The sequence below is a fragment of the Lemur catta genome, chromosome 7 (assembly GCF_020740605.2).
Source record: "Lemur catta isolate mLemCat1 chromosome 7, mLemCat1.pri, whole genome shotgun sequence".
In the NCBI taxonomy this organism is placed as follows: domain Eukaryota; kingdom Metazoa; phylum Chordata; class Mammalia; order Primates; family Lemuridae; genus Lemur; species Lemur catta.
In genome coordinates, this window is record NC_059134.1 from 16,685,254 (window position 1) to 16,699,878 (window position 14,625).

Genomic DNA, 14,625 nt, shown 5'->3' on the forward strand with positions numbered 1-14,625 from the left:
CGGCCACTGCCAGGGTTGGGTGCGCTACTGAACGGATGGCTGAGAGAGCCGAGTGGATTGCTTAGGAACGCCGGCTAGGTGAGAAGGCCGTAGGATGGGTCTTGAGAATTAGCGGCAGGTGCAGTCCAGGGCGTTGGTGGGGCTGAGCTAAGTGCGGGAGGCAGGGGTTTAAGAGGAGGGGTGGAGGATAGAGTTTAGGGCCTTGCAGAGGAGGGGGCGTGGGGTGTGGTGTGGGGACATCCTGGATGGAAGGATGTCAAGGTGTGGGGAGGGAACATAGGGTCGGTGGTCGGGGTGGGGCGTGCGCTTAGGCCAGGAGGGCGGGAGAAAGACTGGGTCCTGGGACTAGCTCTGGAGGGGAAGGCGCGTACGATGGAAGTGTTGGGAAGTCCCGCGGTGGGTGGTATCAGAGGTGGGCAGTTCTGTGAGGGTGGGAAGGAGGCGGAGGTGGAAACTGGAGGAGAGAGCAGAAGGAGGGAGGGTAGGGGAGTAAAGGGGTGTGAGAGGGTGTCGAAACGTGTGTATGAAAATTGGGCTGGGGAAGTTGCAGTCTTGGAAACTGGAGCTAGAGTGGGACTTGCGGGGCACAGTTGGAGGAGAACAGATGCTAAGTGTTTTAAGTGTCTCTACTCTTATTTACTTCAGTGGTGTGCGGTGTGATCGAAGCGCACAGTCCTGCCTTAAATTACCAGCTCCTTTACTCGGTTTTCAGGCAGAGGGCCTAGCATTCTCACTTCCTCTGCTTACTCTTCTGGGTGTGTGGCTCATATCAACTCAGTGGTGTTAAGTTTGTTTCCATTTCAGAAACAGCTACAAACCTGAGAGAGATGGCGGGATTGTTGGCTTCCCAGAGTTAGGTCTTTATTTTTGATTGCGCGATAAGGTTTTCCTTTGGGATTATACTTAAACACACATCTAAAACTGCTCTTCTGGGACAGTTAATTATGGAAAAGATGTTGACTTCTCAGTGTTAGGGCTAGGGAATGTATGATTCTTCATGCCTTCCACCTAGTCCAGTGTTACTTTTTCCTCCAGGAATAGTGGGAAAAAGATTAGGGTAGGGGGTAGCCAAAGGTTGGTTAGCACATACGCATGTACAGCTTGATAGGAGGAATAAGTTCTACTGTTCTGTAGCACTATAGGGTGACTATAATTAACAAGAATTTATTGTATGTAGCCAGAAGAGTAGATTTTGAATGTTCCCAACATAAAAGAAATGATAAATGTTTGAGGTGATAGATGTGCTAATTACCCTGATTTGATCATTATACATTGTATATGTGTATTGAAATGTCACACCGTACCCCATAAATATGTACAATTATTCTGTGTCAATTAAAAATAATAATAAAAGCAAAAAAAAAGATAAGGCGGGATGCAAGTTCTTTTTTTCCCCTGCATAGCCTTGTACAATGTTACCTATCCTTTGTTACTATATTTTTTATCACGTAGCCCTTGATAAGCTTATCGTTTAAGAGTGTAGTAGCTATTTTATACAGACATAGCTAACCTCCTGTGGTTAATGCTATATAAATAATTCTTGTCCATCAAGTGATTACCATTCTGAACTATCTGTGGACTGCTTCCTTCAACATTTTATTTTGTTTTATTATTTATTTATTTACTTATTTTTTAGAGACAGGATCTTGCTCCATCACCCAGACTAGAGTGCAGTGGTGCAATTGTAGCTCACTGCAGGCTTGAATCCCTGGGCTTAAGTGATCCTCCTGCCTCAGCTTCCTGAGTAGCTGGGACTACAGGCATGCACCACCATGCCTGACTAATTTTTGTTTGTTTGATTGTTTTTTGTGGAGATAGGGTCTCCCTATGTTGCTCAGGCTGGTCTTGAACTCTTGGGTTCAAGTGATCCCTCCTATGTTGGCCTCCCAAAGTGCTGGGATTACAGGCATGAGCTGCTGCATCCAGCCAACATTTTATTTTAATCTAGTTTTTTTTTCCCTGACCTTTTACTGCTTCAGTAGGAAAAATTTATTTTCTTTTTCCTCCAGATTATTATCTGCTGCCATGAACTAAATCTCTGTTTCATGAAATCGGTTGCTTAAATCAGTAGTGTCAATTACAGAGATGCCTTGAGACAGAAATTGGAAGCGGGTATAGCTTGGAGCAGCAGCTACCATGTGATATATGGGATTGAAAGCACAGTGATTTGTGTATCTCCTCCTGTTCTGCATAATCATACCTGTATTAGTGATGAGTCCTGCTCTTTAGTTGACCCTATAGCCCCATTGGGATTTGAAACAGGAAGAAGCTTGTAGCCAGTCAGTTGAAGCTTAAATTTAGGGCTGGAAATTGTGCTGATTCAGTTGCGACTTCTATTTTTCCTCTTTATACATTCCCTTTTGTACTCAGTGTTCATTCCCTACTTTTTTCCCATACATTCCTGCTTTTTCCTGAGTGCTTTCTTTCATTTTTTTTTTCTCTTTCTAATCTTTCCTATTTATTTTTGCATCTTTCCCCTTTTGTAACATACTATTGCCAATCATGCTTATGTACTTGTTAGGTCTGAGGAAGTGGGAAACAGAATTATGGGTGGTATATTCTGATCTCTCCATTTTAGTTTTGACACATAGACCTGACCTGTGCCTACTTCTTGCCAGTAGATCATACTTTAGGCAAGGCTAGGGTATTGGTGTTAGCCTTGATCCTCTCTGGTATTTTCACTAGCTCTTATGTCCTTTATGGTTCTCTCTCACCGTAAAATATGAAAGTTAAGTAAATTGAAGGTGTTCAATATCCTATGGTCTTGACTTTTCCATTTCAGCTAGTTGAGTGTCATCTGTTGCCACCCATTGATGTCAAGATGACTAAGCTTGGATTTTTGCGACTGTCCTATGAGAAGCAGGACACACTATTGAAGCTTCTCATTCTGTCAATGGCTGCCGTGTTATGTGAGTGTGCACATGGACCTTTCTTTGAGAAAGGAGAAAATCCTGAAAAAAATTGAAAGTGGCTTTCTTAAAATGCCATGCTCTTTTTAGAAGATTGTTATGTGTTTCCTTCCTCTCAGTATAATTTTATGAAGGCAAGATAAAAGAAATACAGGGAATATAAAAATCAGGGCTACGATCATCTGGGAAAGAATGGGAAGCATGCTGTGCTAAATGTGTTTTTTTAAAGGGCTGAAAGACATATTGGGGAACCTTGGACACTGAATTTTGTAAAAGATAATTACCTTCAATTTAGATGCCTTAGTGTTTTTGAAAGTTTCTTGAGAACTTACTCTGTTTTTTAGATTTTCTGGCTTTTCATGAGTCATAAGTGTAGTCTTGCTTTGCTTGCCATACCTCTTAGTTTTCTCCAAGGTTAAGGTTAGTTCTGTGTGGGTGGGAAGAGTCAACATATATAAAAGATGACCATGTAAGTTGAGTTCAGTATTAATAGGTAAATGTAATGTTACAGGCTTTATAGTAGTTAACTGTGTCCTACCAAAATAGAAAATGTAGAAATGTTTCACTTACGTGGGGAGAGATGGATAAAGATTTTATTCAGGGATTATTTTATATTTTTTGTGACCTCTGTGCTAGATAATACTATTTTCTCTATAATACCACTATATCTGCTATTGTTCTTTCATGGCACATTACAATTAAAATATTAATTCTCTGGTTTTTGCAGCTTTCTCCACTCGTCTCTTTGCTGTCCTGAGATTTGAAAGTGTTATCCACGAGTTTGATCCGTGAGTACATTTGCTTGATCTGGCATTATTTCCTTTGTGAGGCAACCAGGTTCGTGGGTTTCAGATTCAAATTCCAGGCAGCTCTCAGTGACGGGAATGTGCTTTTAGGACATTTAAGGGAAAAAAAACCCTTAAAGTTTTCCAAAGGAGATAGTTATCTCCCTTTGAATCATTTCTGTTGGAAATGACCAAGTAAGTCTCTCAAACTTAAAAAGTATGAGAGGCATTTTTTGGGTATGGTGGCTTGTGCCTTTAATCCCAGCTATTAAAGATCCTGAGGTGGGAGGATCTCTTGAGCCTAGGAGTTTGAGATCAGCCTGGGCAACATAGCGAGAACCTCATCTCAAAAAAAAAAAAAAAACAAGGAAAAGAAAGAAAGAAAAAGAAGGGAACCAAGTTGGGTATGATAGCATGTGCCTATAGTCCCAGCTATTCAGAAGTCTGAGGCAGGAGGATTGTTTAAGCCCAGGAGTTCGCAGCTATAGTGCACCATGATCATGCCTGTGAATAGCCACTGCATTCACAACATAGCAAGACCCTGTCTCTGAAAAAATAAATAAAATGTGAGAGGCATTGCTAGTATGTCTGCTTATCACTTAAGAGCTGGCTAGACTGACAGAAGTCTGGCTTCTCAGTTTGGTCACAAGTTAGTGTTGGAGATTGAGGGAAAGGAATATGTACGTATTCAAGGCTGAAATCATGAACTTGAGATTCATAACTTTTTTTTTCTGTTTAACAATTTATATGATAGGCCAGGCGTGATGGCTCATGCCTGTAATCCTAGTGCTCTGGGAGGTTGCGGTGGGAGGATCGCTTGAGCTCAGGAGTTCCAGACCAGCCTGAGCAAGAGTGAGGTCTCTACCAAAAAATAGGAAAAATTAGCTGGGCGTGGTGGCATTTGCCTGTAGTCCCAGCTACTTAGGAGGCTGAGGCAAAGGATCAGTTGAGCCTAGGAGTTTGAGGTTGCTGTGAGCTAGGCTGACGCCACGGCACTCTAGCCCAGGTGACAGAGTGAGACTCTGTCTCAAAAAAAAAAAAATATATATATATATATGATAGAAATTGAGCTTATTAGTTGAATTCTAGGCCATTGAGAAAAATACAAAACTGTGAGTGTGATTAGGTATTTTGTTCATTATATGAAAAAGATACAGGTGAAAGCTTTCAGTAGTATTAATAACTAACATTTACTAAGCTTTCATTTTGTTCCAAGCATCGTTTTACAGATAATCTCTAAATCCTTACAACAACCCTTTGAGATGTAGGTACTATTATCCCTTTTTACACATGAAGAGACTCGGGCTGGGAGAGGCTATCCAAGGTTACACATTTAGTAAATGGAGGAACCAAGATTTGAATGTAGATTTGTCTGACTCTAGAGGCTGGAGTCACTATGTTATATTGCCCAAAGTTCAGGCTTATAAAAAATTTGGAGAGCCAGAGTCAGAGGTTCTTGGTGTATTATTGATATCTTAAAAATAGCATATTCAGGCTTGTGGAGCATTGATTCAAAAGTTTAATGCTTGTAACTGCTTGCAAATTTATCATTTTCTTTTGTGTAGATATTTGAAAGCATTTTGGAGGCATTACAAATACTGTCTTTGGGGCCTCCCAAATCAATTTATATTTTTCTTATGAATGAGGAAACATTTTTTGTTTCTTGATTACAATCTGTTAGGGCTTCTTTCTCAGAGCCTCTAGATGAGCAAATACTAAGGTGAGATGGTTAGGGCTAGCAAGAATATCTGCTCTGTAGTCAAGAGCTGGAAGGGACCATAAAGATTATACGATTTGACCCAAGGAGGAAACTGAGGCCCACAGTGTGAGCCCAGTCCATACCTATTCCCACTTAAACTTTCTCCATTGCACTCTACCTCTCCTACTGGTAGATAAAGGACACAATTCTGACATGTTGATGCCTGCTGTCCTCACCTCTTCTGTTTCTAACGGTTACCAAAATAACATTCATTAATGACAAACAGAAGGATAGAAATTTCTGCCATCTGCTGCTTCTGCTTACTTCAGCTGTCAGAACTTGACTGACCAAGGAGGAAATAGGGTTAAAGAGGTGGGCAAGGAGGATGGTTAGTAATGATTATCTGTAGCAATTAAACCATCCCTAGTTTGAGACCCATTTTATTTATTTATGCCTTTCGTTCATACTTTTTTTTTTTTAAGAGATAGGGTCTCACTCTGTTGCCCAGCTTGGAGTGTGGTAGGACGATCATAGCTCACTATAACCTCAAACTCCTGGGCTTAAGCAATCCTCCTGCCTCAGCCTCCTGAGTAGCTAGGACTACAGGCGTGTGCTACCATGCCCAGCTAATTTTTTTTATTTTTAGAGATGGGTCTCTCGCTCTGTTGCCCAGGCTGGTCTTGAACTCTTGGCCTCAAGCAATCTTCTCTCCTGGGCCTCCCAAAGTGTTGGAATTACAGGTGTGAGCCACCACTCCTGGCTTTTTTCTTTTTAATGAGAAATTTAAGAGAAGAGCTTACATAGTTTAGGCCTAAAGAATTGTCTTTCCATATGTTGGTCCAAGCATTTTATATCAAATATTTTTTATGTAATCTGTATTTTAATGCTACCATATAGGTGACATTAAGAAATATTTTAAATCACAACATGAGTAGACCTCTTTAGAAGTTTAAGCACTAAGAAGTTTATGTTCTGGAGTGGGTTAAAATTTTTTTATCCTGTGTATGGTGTTACACCAGCATCTTTATTTTATTTTATTTTATTTCATTTTATTTTTGAGACAGAGTCTCACTCTGTTGCCCGAGCTAGAGTGCCGTGGCGTCAGCCTAGCTCACAGCAACCTCAAACTCCTGGGCTCAAGCAATCCTCTTGCCTCAGCCTCCCAAGTAGCTGGGGCTATAGGCATGCGCCACCATGCCCGGCTAATTTTATATATATATTTTTTTAGTTGTCCATATAATTTCTTTCTGTTTTTCGTAGAGACAGGGTCTCCCTCTTGCTGAGGCTGGTCTCAAACTCCTGAGCTCAAATGATCTGCCCACCTCGGCCTCCCAGAGTGCTAGGATTACAGGCATGAGCCACCGTGCCCAGCCACACCAGCATCTTTAAAGATGTTCATTACTTGAAGTTATCCATGTGTTCTTGTGTGTGGTATAGAAATAGATTTTTTTTTTTTTTTTTTTTTTTTTTTTTTGGTATTTTCCTTTCACTTGAAAAGATCCGAAATCTGTTGGTGCACACATTTAAGTGGCCTTGTCTCCTGGGTGCTTGAATTCTCTGACTGGTCCTAATGCCTCCCCGCTACCAGCCTGATGCAGTATGCTGCTTGATTGCTCTGTTGCAGTGTTAGGCTCCAGTTTCATTGCCTTATGAGAGAAGTGGTGCTTTAGTTGAGACAAACATGGAGCTAGAAATGAGGAGACTTTCTAGTGTAAAATGATTTTCATGGCATAAGTTTTGGTACTAAACTGAGTTTTTTTCAAGTAATGATAAGTTCCTCAATGATGTACCCTGGGGAGCAAAATTCACCACAAATTAATCCAAGTATTTGAGTGCGAAGAGGAGGAGACACAGATCTTTCTTTCTTGCTATAGGTACTTTAATTATCGGACTACACGGTTCCTAGCTGAGGAGGGGTTTTATAAATTCCATAACTGGTTTGATGACCGGGCCTGGTACCCTTTGGGACGAATTATTGGAGGAACAATTTACCCAGGTAAGGAGGACAGGTTTTTTTTTTTTCTTTTTTATTTCAGCATATTATGGGGGTACAAATGTTTAGGTTATGTGTATTGTCCTTGTTGCCCCACCTGAGTCAGAGTTTCAAGTGTGTCTGTCCCCCAGACGGTGTGCACCACACCCATTAGGTGTGTTTATACCCATCCTCTCCTTCCCCTTCCCATCTGCCGATACCTGATGAACGTTATTACTATATGTGCACCTAAGTGTTGATCAGTTAATACCAATTTGATGGTGAGTACATGTGGTGCTTGTTTTTTCATTCTTGGGATACTTCACTTAGTAGAATGGGTTCCAGCTCTATCCAGGATGAGAATAGGTTTTTTTTTTTAAAAAAGATAGAAATAAGATACTTGTGTGTTATAGGACAGTTTTATTACTAATGGCTTCATTTTGTGATACTTATAATTTCATCCTGATTACAGATTCCTAACAGTGGATCTTATCTAGATAGGAGAATATGTATCGGGAGAATGTAGATGGGTAGTTTCTTATACTGTGTTCTGGACTTCTGATTGAATCCTAGGAGAGAAGTTTATAGGCTTACTGGAGTTGCTGTCTTACTATTTCTGGTACTTTAACAAGATCTATGTAGTTACTTTACTGATAGTTGAATTTGTCCTTTTTCTTTTCCTTAAGTTCTTTGTCTTAGCAGGACAGCCTAATGGAGTTTCTTCTTCCTGTTACAGGCTTAATGATCACCTCTGCTGCAATCTACCATGTACTCCATTTTTTCCACATCACCATCGACATTCGGAATGTCTGTGTGTTCCTGGCCCCTCTGTTCTCCTCCTTCACCACCATCGTCACGTACCACCTTACCAAAGAGCTCAAGGTGAAAGATTTGGGGTGCCAGGAGGCTTGGGAATGAATGTTATTGAACCTCTCTAGTAGATGCTGGAGGGTGGGAGACCAACAGCCTTAGATGGCAGGGAGTGAGAGGGTAAAGATAGCTTTTGCTGGGGGGAATTAATTGGGTTCACTCCAATGCCTCCCTAGAATATGTGGTTTCTTATCATTAGCAACTGTTTGTTTTTATGAGTGAACATTTGATTAAGAAATAAGAAGAAACTGAAAAAAAAGAATGAGTGAACATTTGAAAGAAATATATTAATAAATTGCTATATAAAGGAAAAAACGATTTAAAATGCAAAACGTGAAGTTTAGATTTTGAAGTCCTTGTAATGTAAGGGAGAGGGAAAAAAAGCTACAGGAAGTTTTCCAAAGTGCTTAGTTCTTCTACCGGAAATGCATTTAGCAATTATTGTTGATTTTTTAAAAAGCATTTATTTTAAAATTCTTAAGCCATTTGGCTTCTGTAGTTGGCTCCATAATGCTGACTCTGTTTTTCCAGGTTTCAGCACTGCTGACCGTGGCACCCTGGGTGCTATTCTTAGTTTGTGGTATGGTGTCAGGGAGATACCTGAGAGGTGATACACTACTAGGAGTGCTTGAGAAGTCTGAGTTAAGTTTGGAACACTTTTCATCTTTCTCCTTGCTGCCCTTGTCCCAAATTTGACTTTTATCAACTCTTTACGTTTTTGGAGTGCGGATTATATTTTGTTGCTCCTTTCCCCTGAGCTCAAAGGTTGTCTGGTGATGTTCCAACTTTATTACCTAAGCTCCTGGTATCTTCAGTCCAGGTAGATTATCACCTACCTTTGTTGGCTTTTTAACTCAAATAATAATAATTTTCTTCCTTTGTCCTTGCATGGCTTTTAGAGGTGTGACTGGTGTTCCTGTGATGTGGAGGTGTTGTTAGGGGTAGGGACTGATAAGCCTGTGGGGACTGGTAGCCAAACAGCCCATTCTGGGGCAGGGTTTGATGTTTGACATCTCCCTTGATTTTTATCTGTTCTCAGCATATGTGTTCTCCGTTTCAGACTTGGTGTCATGGGCAATTGGTCATGAAGTTTTTAGCTTTTTTGTACTATGAGCATTTGTAGCATTTCTAGCATCTCATATTTACCTTGGAAATTGTTGGATGTTTTCTGGGCCCATTATAAACAGAATGGACTAGTGAATCCTCTATTCTGTCTTGTAGGTGTATTAGTATTAACTTATTATCTTCCTTTTCTTACAGGATGCAGGGGCTGGGCTTCTTGCTGCTGCCATGATTGCTGTAGTTCCTGGATATATCTCTCGATCTGTGGCTGGCTCCTATGATAATGAAGGTAAGACTTTTAAACTGCTGAAAGGGGCCCTCTTTCTCCCTTCCTCTGCCATCGTAGTGTGTGCAGTTGACTCCGTCTCTTGCCATGTCTTCTCATAAGACTTTCAGAATCAACCGATTTCTGACCAAGAAACAGAAGCAAAATCATCCCATTCCCCAATGGATTTGAATGAGAACTGATAATAAAATCAGGTACAATTTCAAGAGGAGACATTGGAGAAGAACCAAGCTGAGTCCATAAGGAATGGCACATGAGATGATGGCACACATATTTATGCTGTATCATCTTACCACATCAAGCTGAAATTGTCACTATTATCCAGACAGTCAGGCATATTTCATTGGGAAAACAATTTTTCTCTTTGTTTATATGCTCTGCACTAATAAGCTGGTTCAGTAACAAATATGTGAGACCTTTTGTTTAAAAAATAAAAAGTAAAATGCTGAAGGGGATCTGTTCACCTCATCCAACAGAGCTTTGTAGAATGCAGGGGAATCTGGGTTCAGATTTGTTGTTTAGCAATAACAAAAATGGTATCTGAATAAGAAGGGCAAGATGGGATGTCAGACAAGTTCGTATTCTCTTCCCATCATCCCCTCTGGAAAGGTAGCTTGCAACTTTTCTTACAAGCCTTTCGTTCATCTGTGGACTCACAGAATGAACTATTGCTTTAACATTATGATCATTTGTGTTATTTTCCTAGATAAGGGGAATAAATGTCCTTAAAATTATAATGACTTTTATTGACTTATGTTCAAGTCAACATATATTTATTAAATGTTATTGGGAAAACATAGTGTTAAATAGTATAAAGGTAGATAATGAGTAAAATTATTTTGGTGCATAATTAAGAAATTAAAGAGATAGGTAATGAATAAGATTATATTTGCCCATAATCTATTAAGGAAGATTAATATGGACCTATAAAAATAATTCCAATGACAGGCAGATAGTACAATGTTCCATGATAGGAATATGAACAGAATACTTTGAAAATGTAGTGCAAAAGAGATTAATTGAGATTTGGAATCAAGGAAAGTTTTGGGGAAGTGGTTGAGGTTAAACTGGGTCTTTTGTTAGGCAGATATTAAGAGGAGGGGCAGTTGGAGCATAAAGACCACCTTGGGTTAAGATTTAGAGGCAGGATGATGTATGATGGTATAGGATGTCTTTAGGACTACACTAGCAGGAATTTAGTGCCTGGGAAGAACAACAATAATAGTGGCCAACATTTACTGAATGTTTACTATATGTTAGGTGCTGTTCTAAGTGCTTTCTGTGTTTGTCTTCACAATAGTTTTATAATGTAGATACTATTTACAGACTCCTTTTCACAGGAAACTGAGACAAAGGGAGGTAAGTAATTTGCCTAAAATTACACTATTACTAGGTAGTGGATCTGAGTTATGAATCCATTTGATCTGTTCCAGAACAGTTTTCTTAACCACTATGCTAGTATGGCCTCTTGTTGAAGTTTTGATGTGTCCTTTCTGCAGGGATTGCCATCTTTTGCATGTTACTCACCTACTACATGTGGATCAAGGCAGTAAAGACTGGTTCCATCTATTGGGCGGCCAAGTGTGCCCTTGCATATTTTTACATGGTAACTTTTTCTACATGTTTTTAATTTTTAAAGTTCTCCAAATGCTGTATTTCCTATGGGTGCGTATTGGTTAACCAACTTCCTTTTCTGGTATATTTTCCTTAAATTTTTTTCCCATATATTTTTTCTGCCCAATCTTTTGTATATACTTAGACGTCCTCCCTTAATTGCTTCTGTTTACTCACGTATCCCTAAATCCTCTGTGTGACCTTACAGTACATTACGTGTAGGTTAACCCTGTGGCTTGGGTACCTCCTGTTATATGATCATGATGTCAGCAGCCACAAAGGAGCCGGGGATTGAGTTACAGTAATGGGTTTGAATTTGATTTTCCTGTTTAAAAAAATTATTTAGGCTCTTTAAGCCTTTTGGCATAAAGTTTATAGTTACTGTAAAGAGATGTTCTTTAAAAAGGCCATAGGTGATACCTTAAGATATGGTAGTAGTGGTCTGAGGAGGAATGCTCAGAGGAACTGTTCTTTTATATCCTATTACAGGTCTCTTCCTGGGGAGGTTATGTGTTCCTGATCAACTTGATCCCTCTCCATGTCCTGGTGCTGATGCTCACAGGCCGTTTCTCCCACCGGATCTACGTGGCCTATTGTACTGTTTACTGCCTGGGCACCATTCTTTCTATGCAGATCTCCTTCGTGGGTTTTCAGGTCAGCCTTTGACTGAGTAGGGTTTTCAGTTTCTTCCATTTTTTCCTAAGCAGCCCCAACAGATTGATTTATCTTGGATTCTATTAAGAAGAGTAAGACTTATTCACAGCTTTAACATTGGACTGCTTGTGTTAACTGAAGCATCAGAATCATTGGTCATTGAAGTTGGCTTCCAGGAATATGTTAATATTTGCTCCATGAAGTTTGAATTTAATGGCTGATACTTCGGCTTATGTTTGTGGAAGGGGGAGGGATATTTTGGTTGAGCAGAGTTGATGTGAGTTGCCAGAGTTAAAATTTCCAGTCCTTTTTAATGCAAATGACCCCATTTAATAGCAGGGAATCCTTATCTTCTTGATGGTACCTAATTGTAAGTTCTTCAGGAAGTAAAGCAGAAACCTTTAACCACAGTCCTCCATAAGGTTAACAGACAAATGTTAAATCAGGGAATAATGTGGTGTATTTGATTTCTCCTGTAAAATTCTCATGAAAGTGGAACCCTTATTTAGACTGTCTGCAAATATTTCTTTACTGATCACTTACTACAGATGGTCACTGACTTCCAACGGTGCAACTTATTAATACAGTATTTTGACTTTACAACAGTGTGAAAGTGATATCCATTCAATACAAACTGTGTACTTCAAGTACCCGTATAGGTATTCTGCTTTTCACTTTCAATAGTCAATAAATTACATGAGATAGTCAACACTTTATTAAAATAGGCTTTATGTTAGATGATTTTGCCCAACTGTGGCCTAATATAAGTGTTCTGAGCACATTTAAGGTAGGCTAGGCTAAGCTATGATGTTCAGTAGGCTAGGTGTATTAAATGTATTTTCTGCTAACGATATTTACAACTTATAATGGGTTTATTGGGACATAATGCCATCATAAGTCAAGGAGCATTTGTATATGCAATTTGCTAATTACTGGAAAATATGAAAAGGATAACAATATGGTCCTGGTCCTTAAGGACATTTCAGTCTTGTTGGGGGAAAGAAATACATGTAGCTGTCTATAGCCTATAGTATAGTGGTTCTGCAAGTGTAGTTCGTGGACCAGCAGCATCAGCAGCATCTGGGAACTTGTTAGAAATGCAAATTGTGGAGCCCCATCTCAGACCAACTGAATCAGAAACTCTGGGGGTGAGGCTCAGCAATCTGTGTTTCCACCCCCAGCCTAGAATAAAAACTTCAAAAGCAAAACTTCAAAAACTTTATTACAAAAATAGGATAAAAACTTCAAAAACTTTATTACAAAAATAGAATAAAAACTTCGAAAGCAAAACTTCGAAAACTTTATTACAAAAATAGAATAAAAACTTTGAAAACTTTATTACAAAAATAGAATAAAAACTTCGAAAACAAAATGATCCTTTCTAATTTAATGAACAGTTTGTTATTTTTTATTGTTTTCTGTGTGTGAGTTATATGCAACTTGAAAAATAGTTCACGCTGCACCCAAGGTAGAAACGTGTGAGTTAACATATGCTTTTGCCCCAGGGGCAAAACTAGCATGAGTTAAATACAACTCACATATCAGTTAATGTGCTAGGCAAAGAATGATTAAGTGCTAGAAGAGATCTAAAGTGCTGTGGAGGCAGGAGGATCTCTTGAGCCTGGGAGTTCAAATCTTGCCTGGGCAATGTAGCAAGATCCTGTCTCTAAAGAAAAAATAAAGTGCTGTGGAGCAAAGAGGGAAGTGATTGGTTTCGGATTGGCAGATTAGGAGGAGATGGTATGTGCGTTGGGCCTTGAATGATGAGAATTTCAGTGAATCGGAATTTAGAGAAAATTGCAGTCCAGGCTAAGGAAGTAGGCTAAGCAAAAGCCAGAGATGTGATGATGATAGTGTATGGTATGCTTTGGGGGACCTCCAGGTGTTCTTTAGAAAATGTGGCAGCCGGGCGCGGTGGCTCACGCCTGTAATCCTAGCTCTGGGAGGCCGAGGCGGGTGGATCGCTCGAGGTCAGGAGTTCGAGACCAGCCTGAGCAAGAGTGAGACCCCGTCTCTACTAAAAATAGAAAGAAATTATCTGGCCAACTAAAAAATATATATACAAAAAAATTAGCCGGGCATGGTGGCTCATGCCTGTAGTCCCAGCTACTCGGGAGGCTGAGGCAGTAGGATCGCTTAAGCCCAGGAGTTTGAGGTTGCTGTGAGCTAGGCTGATGCCACGGCACTCACTCTAGCCCGGGCAACAAAGTGACACTCTGTCTCAAAAAAAAAAAAAAAAAAAAAAAGAAAATGTGGCAGATAAATTACACCCTCCCCTAGTTTGGCCCTGATTCCTTTGGGGACCTCAGAACTCGTTTGACCCTTTGGTCTGAACTAGATCAGGACAATACAGGTCTCGGCTGGACTCATTCATTTTTTTCCCCTAATATTATTATCATACATTTGCTTTTACCCACAGCCGGTCCTTTCATCAGAGCACATGGCAGCCTTTGGGGTCTTTGGTCTCTGCCAGATCCACGCCTTTGTGGATTACCTGCGTAGCAAGTTGAATCCTCAGCAATTTGAAGTTCTTTTCCGGAGTGTCATATCCCTGGTAGGCTTTGTCCTTCTCACCGTGGGAGCTCTCCTCATGCTAACAGGTATGGAAAGCTCAACAGATTTCAGTATTAAATGCAGATGGGTACAGACGTAGAATAAACTTCAAAAAGACAGGGTATTTCCTGACCACATAAGATTCTTTTCTTCTTATTTCTCTTTTCCTTTCAAGCATATAAAGTCCAACTTTTTAAATTCAGTCCACCTCTCAGCCCAGT

At 40.0% G+C, this 14,625-nt stretch overlaps 1 protein-coding gene and 1 pseudogene across 1 annotated transcript in view; both read left to right on the plus strand.

Moving 5' to 3' along the window:
- STT3A (STT3 oligosaccharyltransferase complex catalytic subunit A) overlaps nt 1–14,625 on the plus strand; it is a 28,918-nt gene continuing 14,293 nt past the window's right edge. Inside the window, exons 1-9 of the mRNA XM_045555746.1 lie at nt 1–78; nt 2,783–2,909; nt 3,637–3,697; nt 7,268–7,389; nt 8,102–8,247; nt 9,496–9,586; nt 11,083–11,189; nt 11,687–11,851; nt 14,271–14,451. Coding sequence (XP_045411702.1) covers nt 2,822–2,909; nt 3,637–3,697; nt 7,268–7,389; nt 8,102–8,247; nt 9,496–9,586; nt 11,083–11,189; nt 11,687–11,851; nt 14,271–14,451 — 961 coding nt within the window. The 5' untranslated portion in view covers nt 1–78; nt 2,783–2,821. The remainder of the gene's footprint in view (nt 79–2,782; nt 2,910–3,636; nt 3,698–7,267; nt 7,390–8,101; nt 8,248–9,495; nt 9,587–11,082; nt 11,190–11,686; nt 11,852–14,270; nt 14,452–14,625) is intronic.
- On the plus strand, nt 9,599–10,859 carry LOC123641205 (annotated as a pseudogene).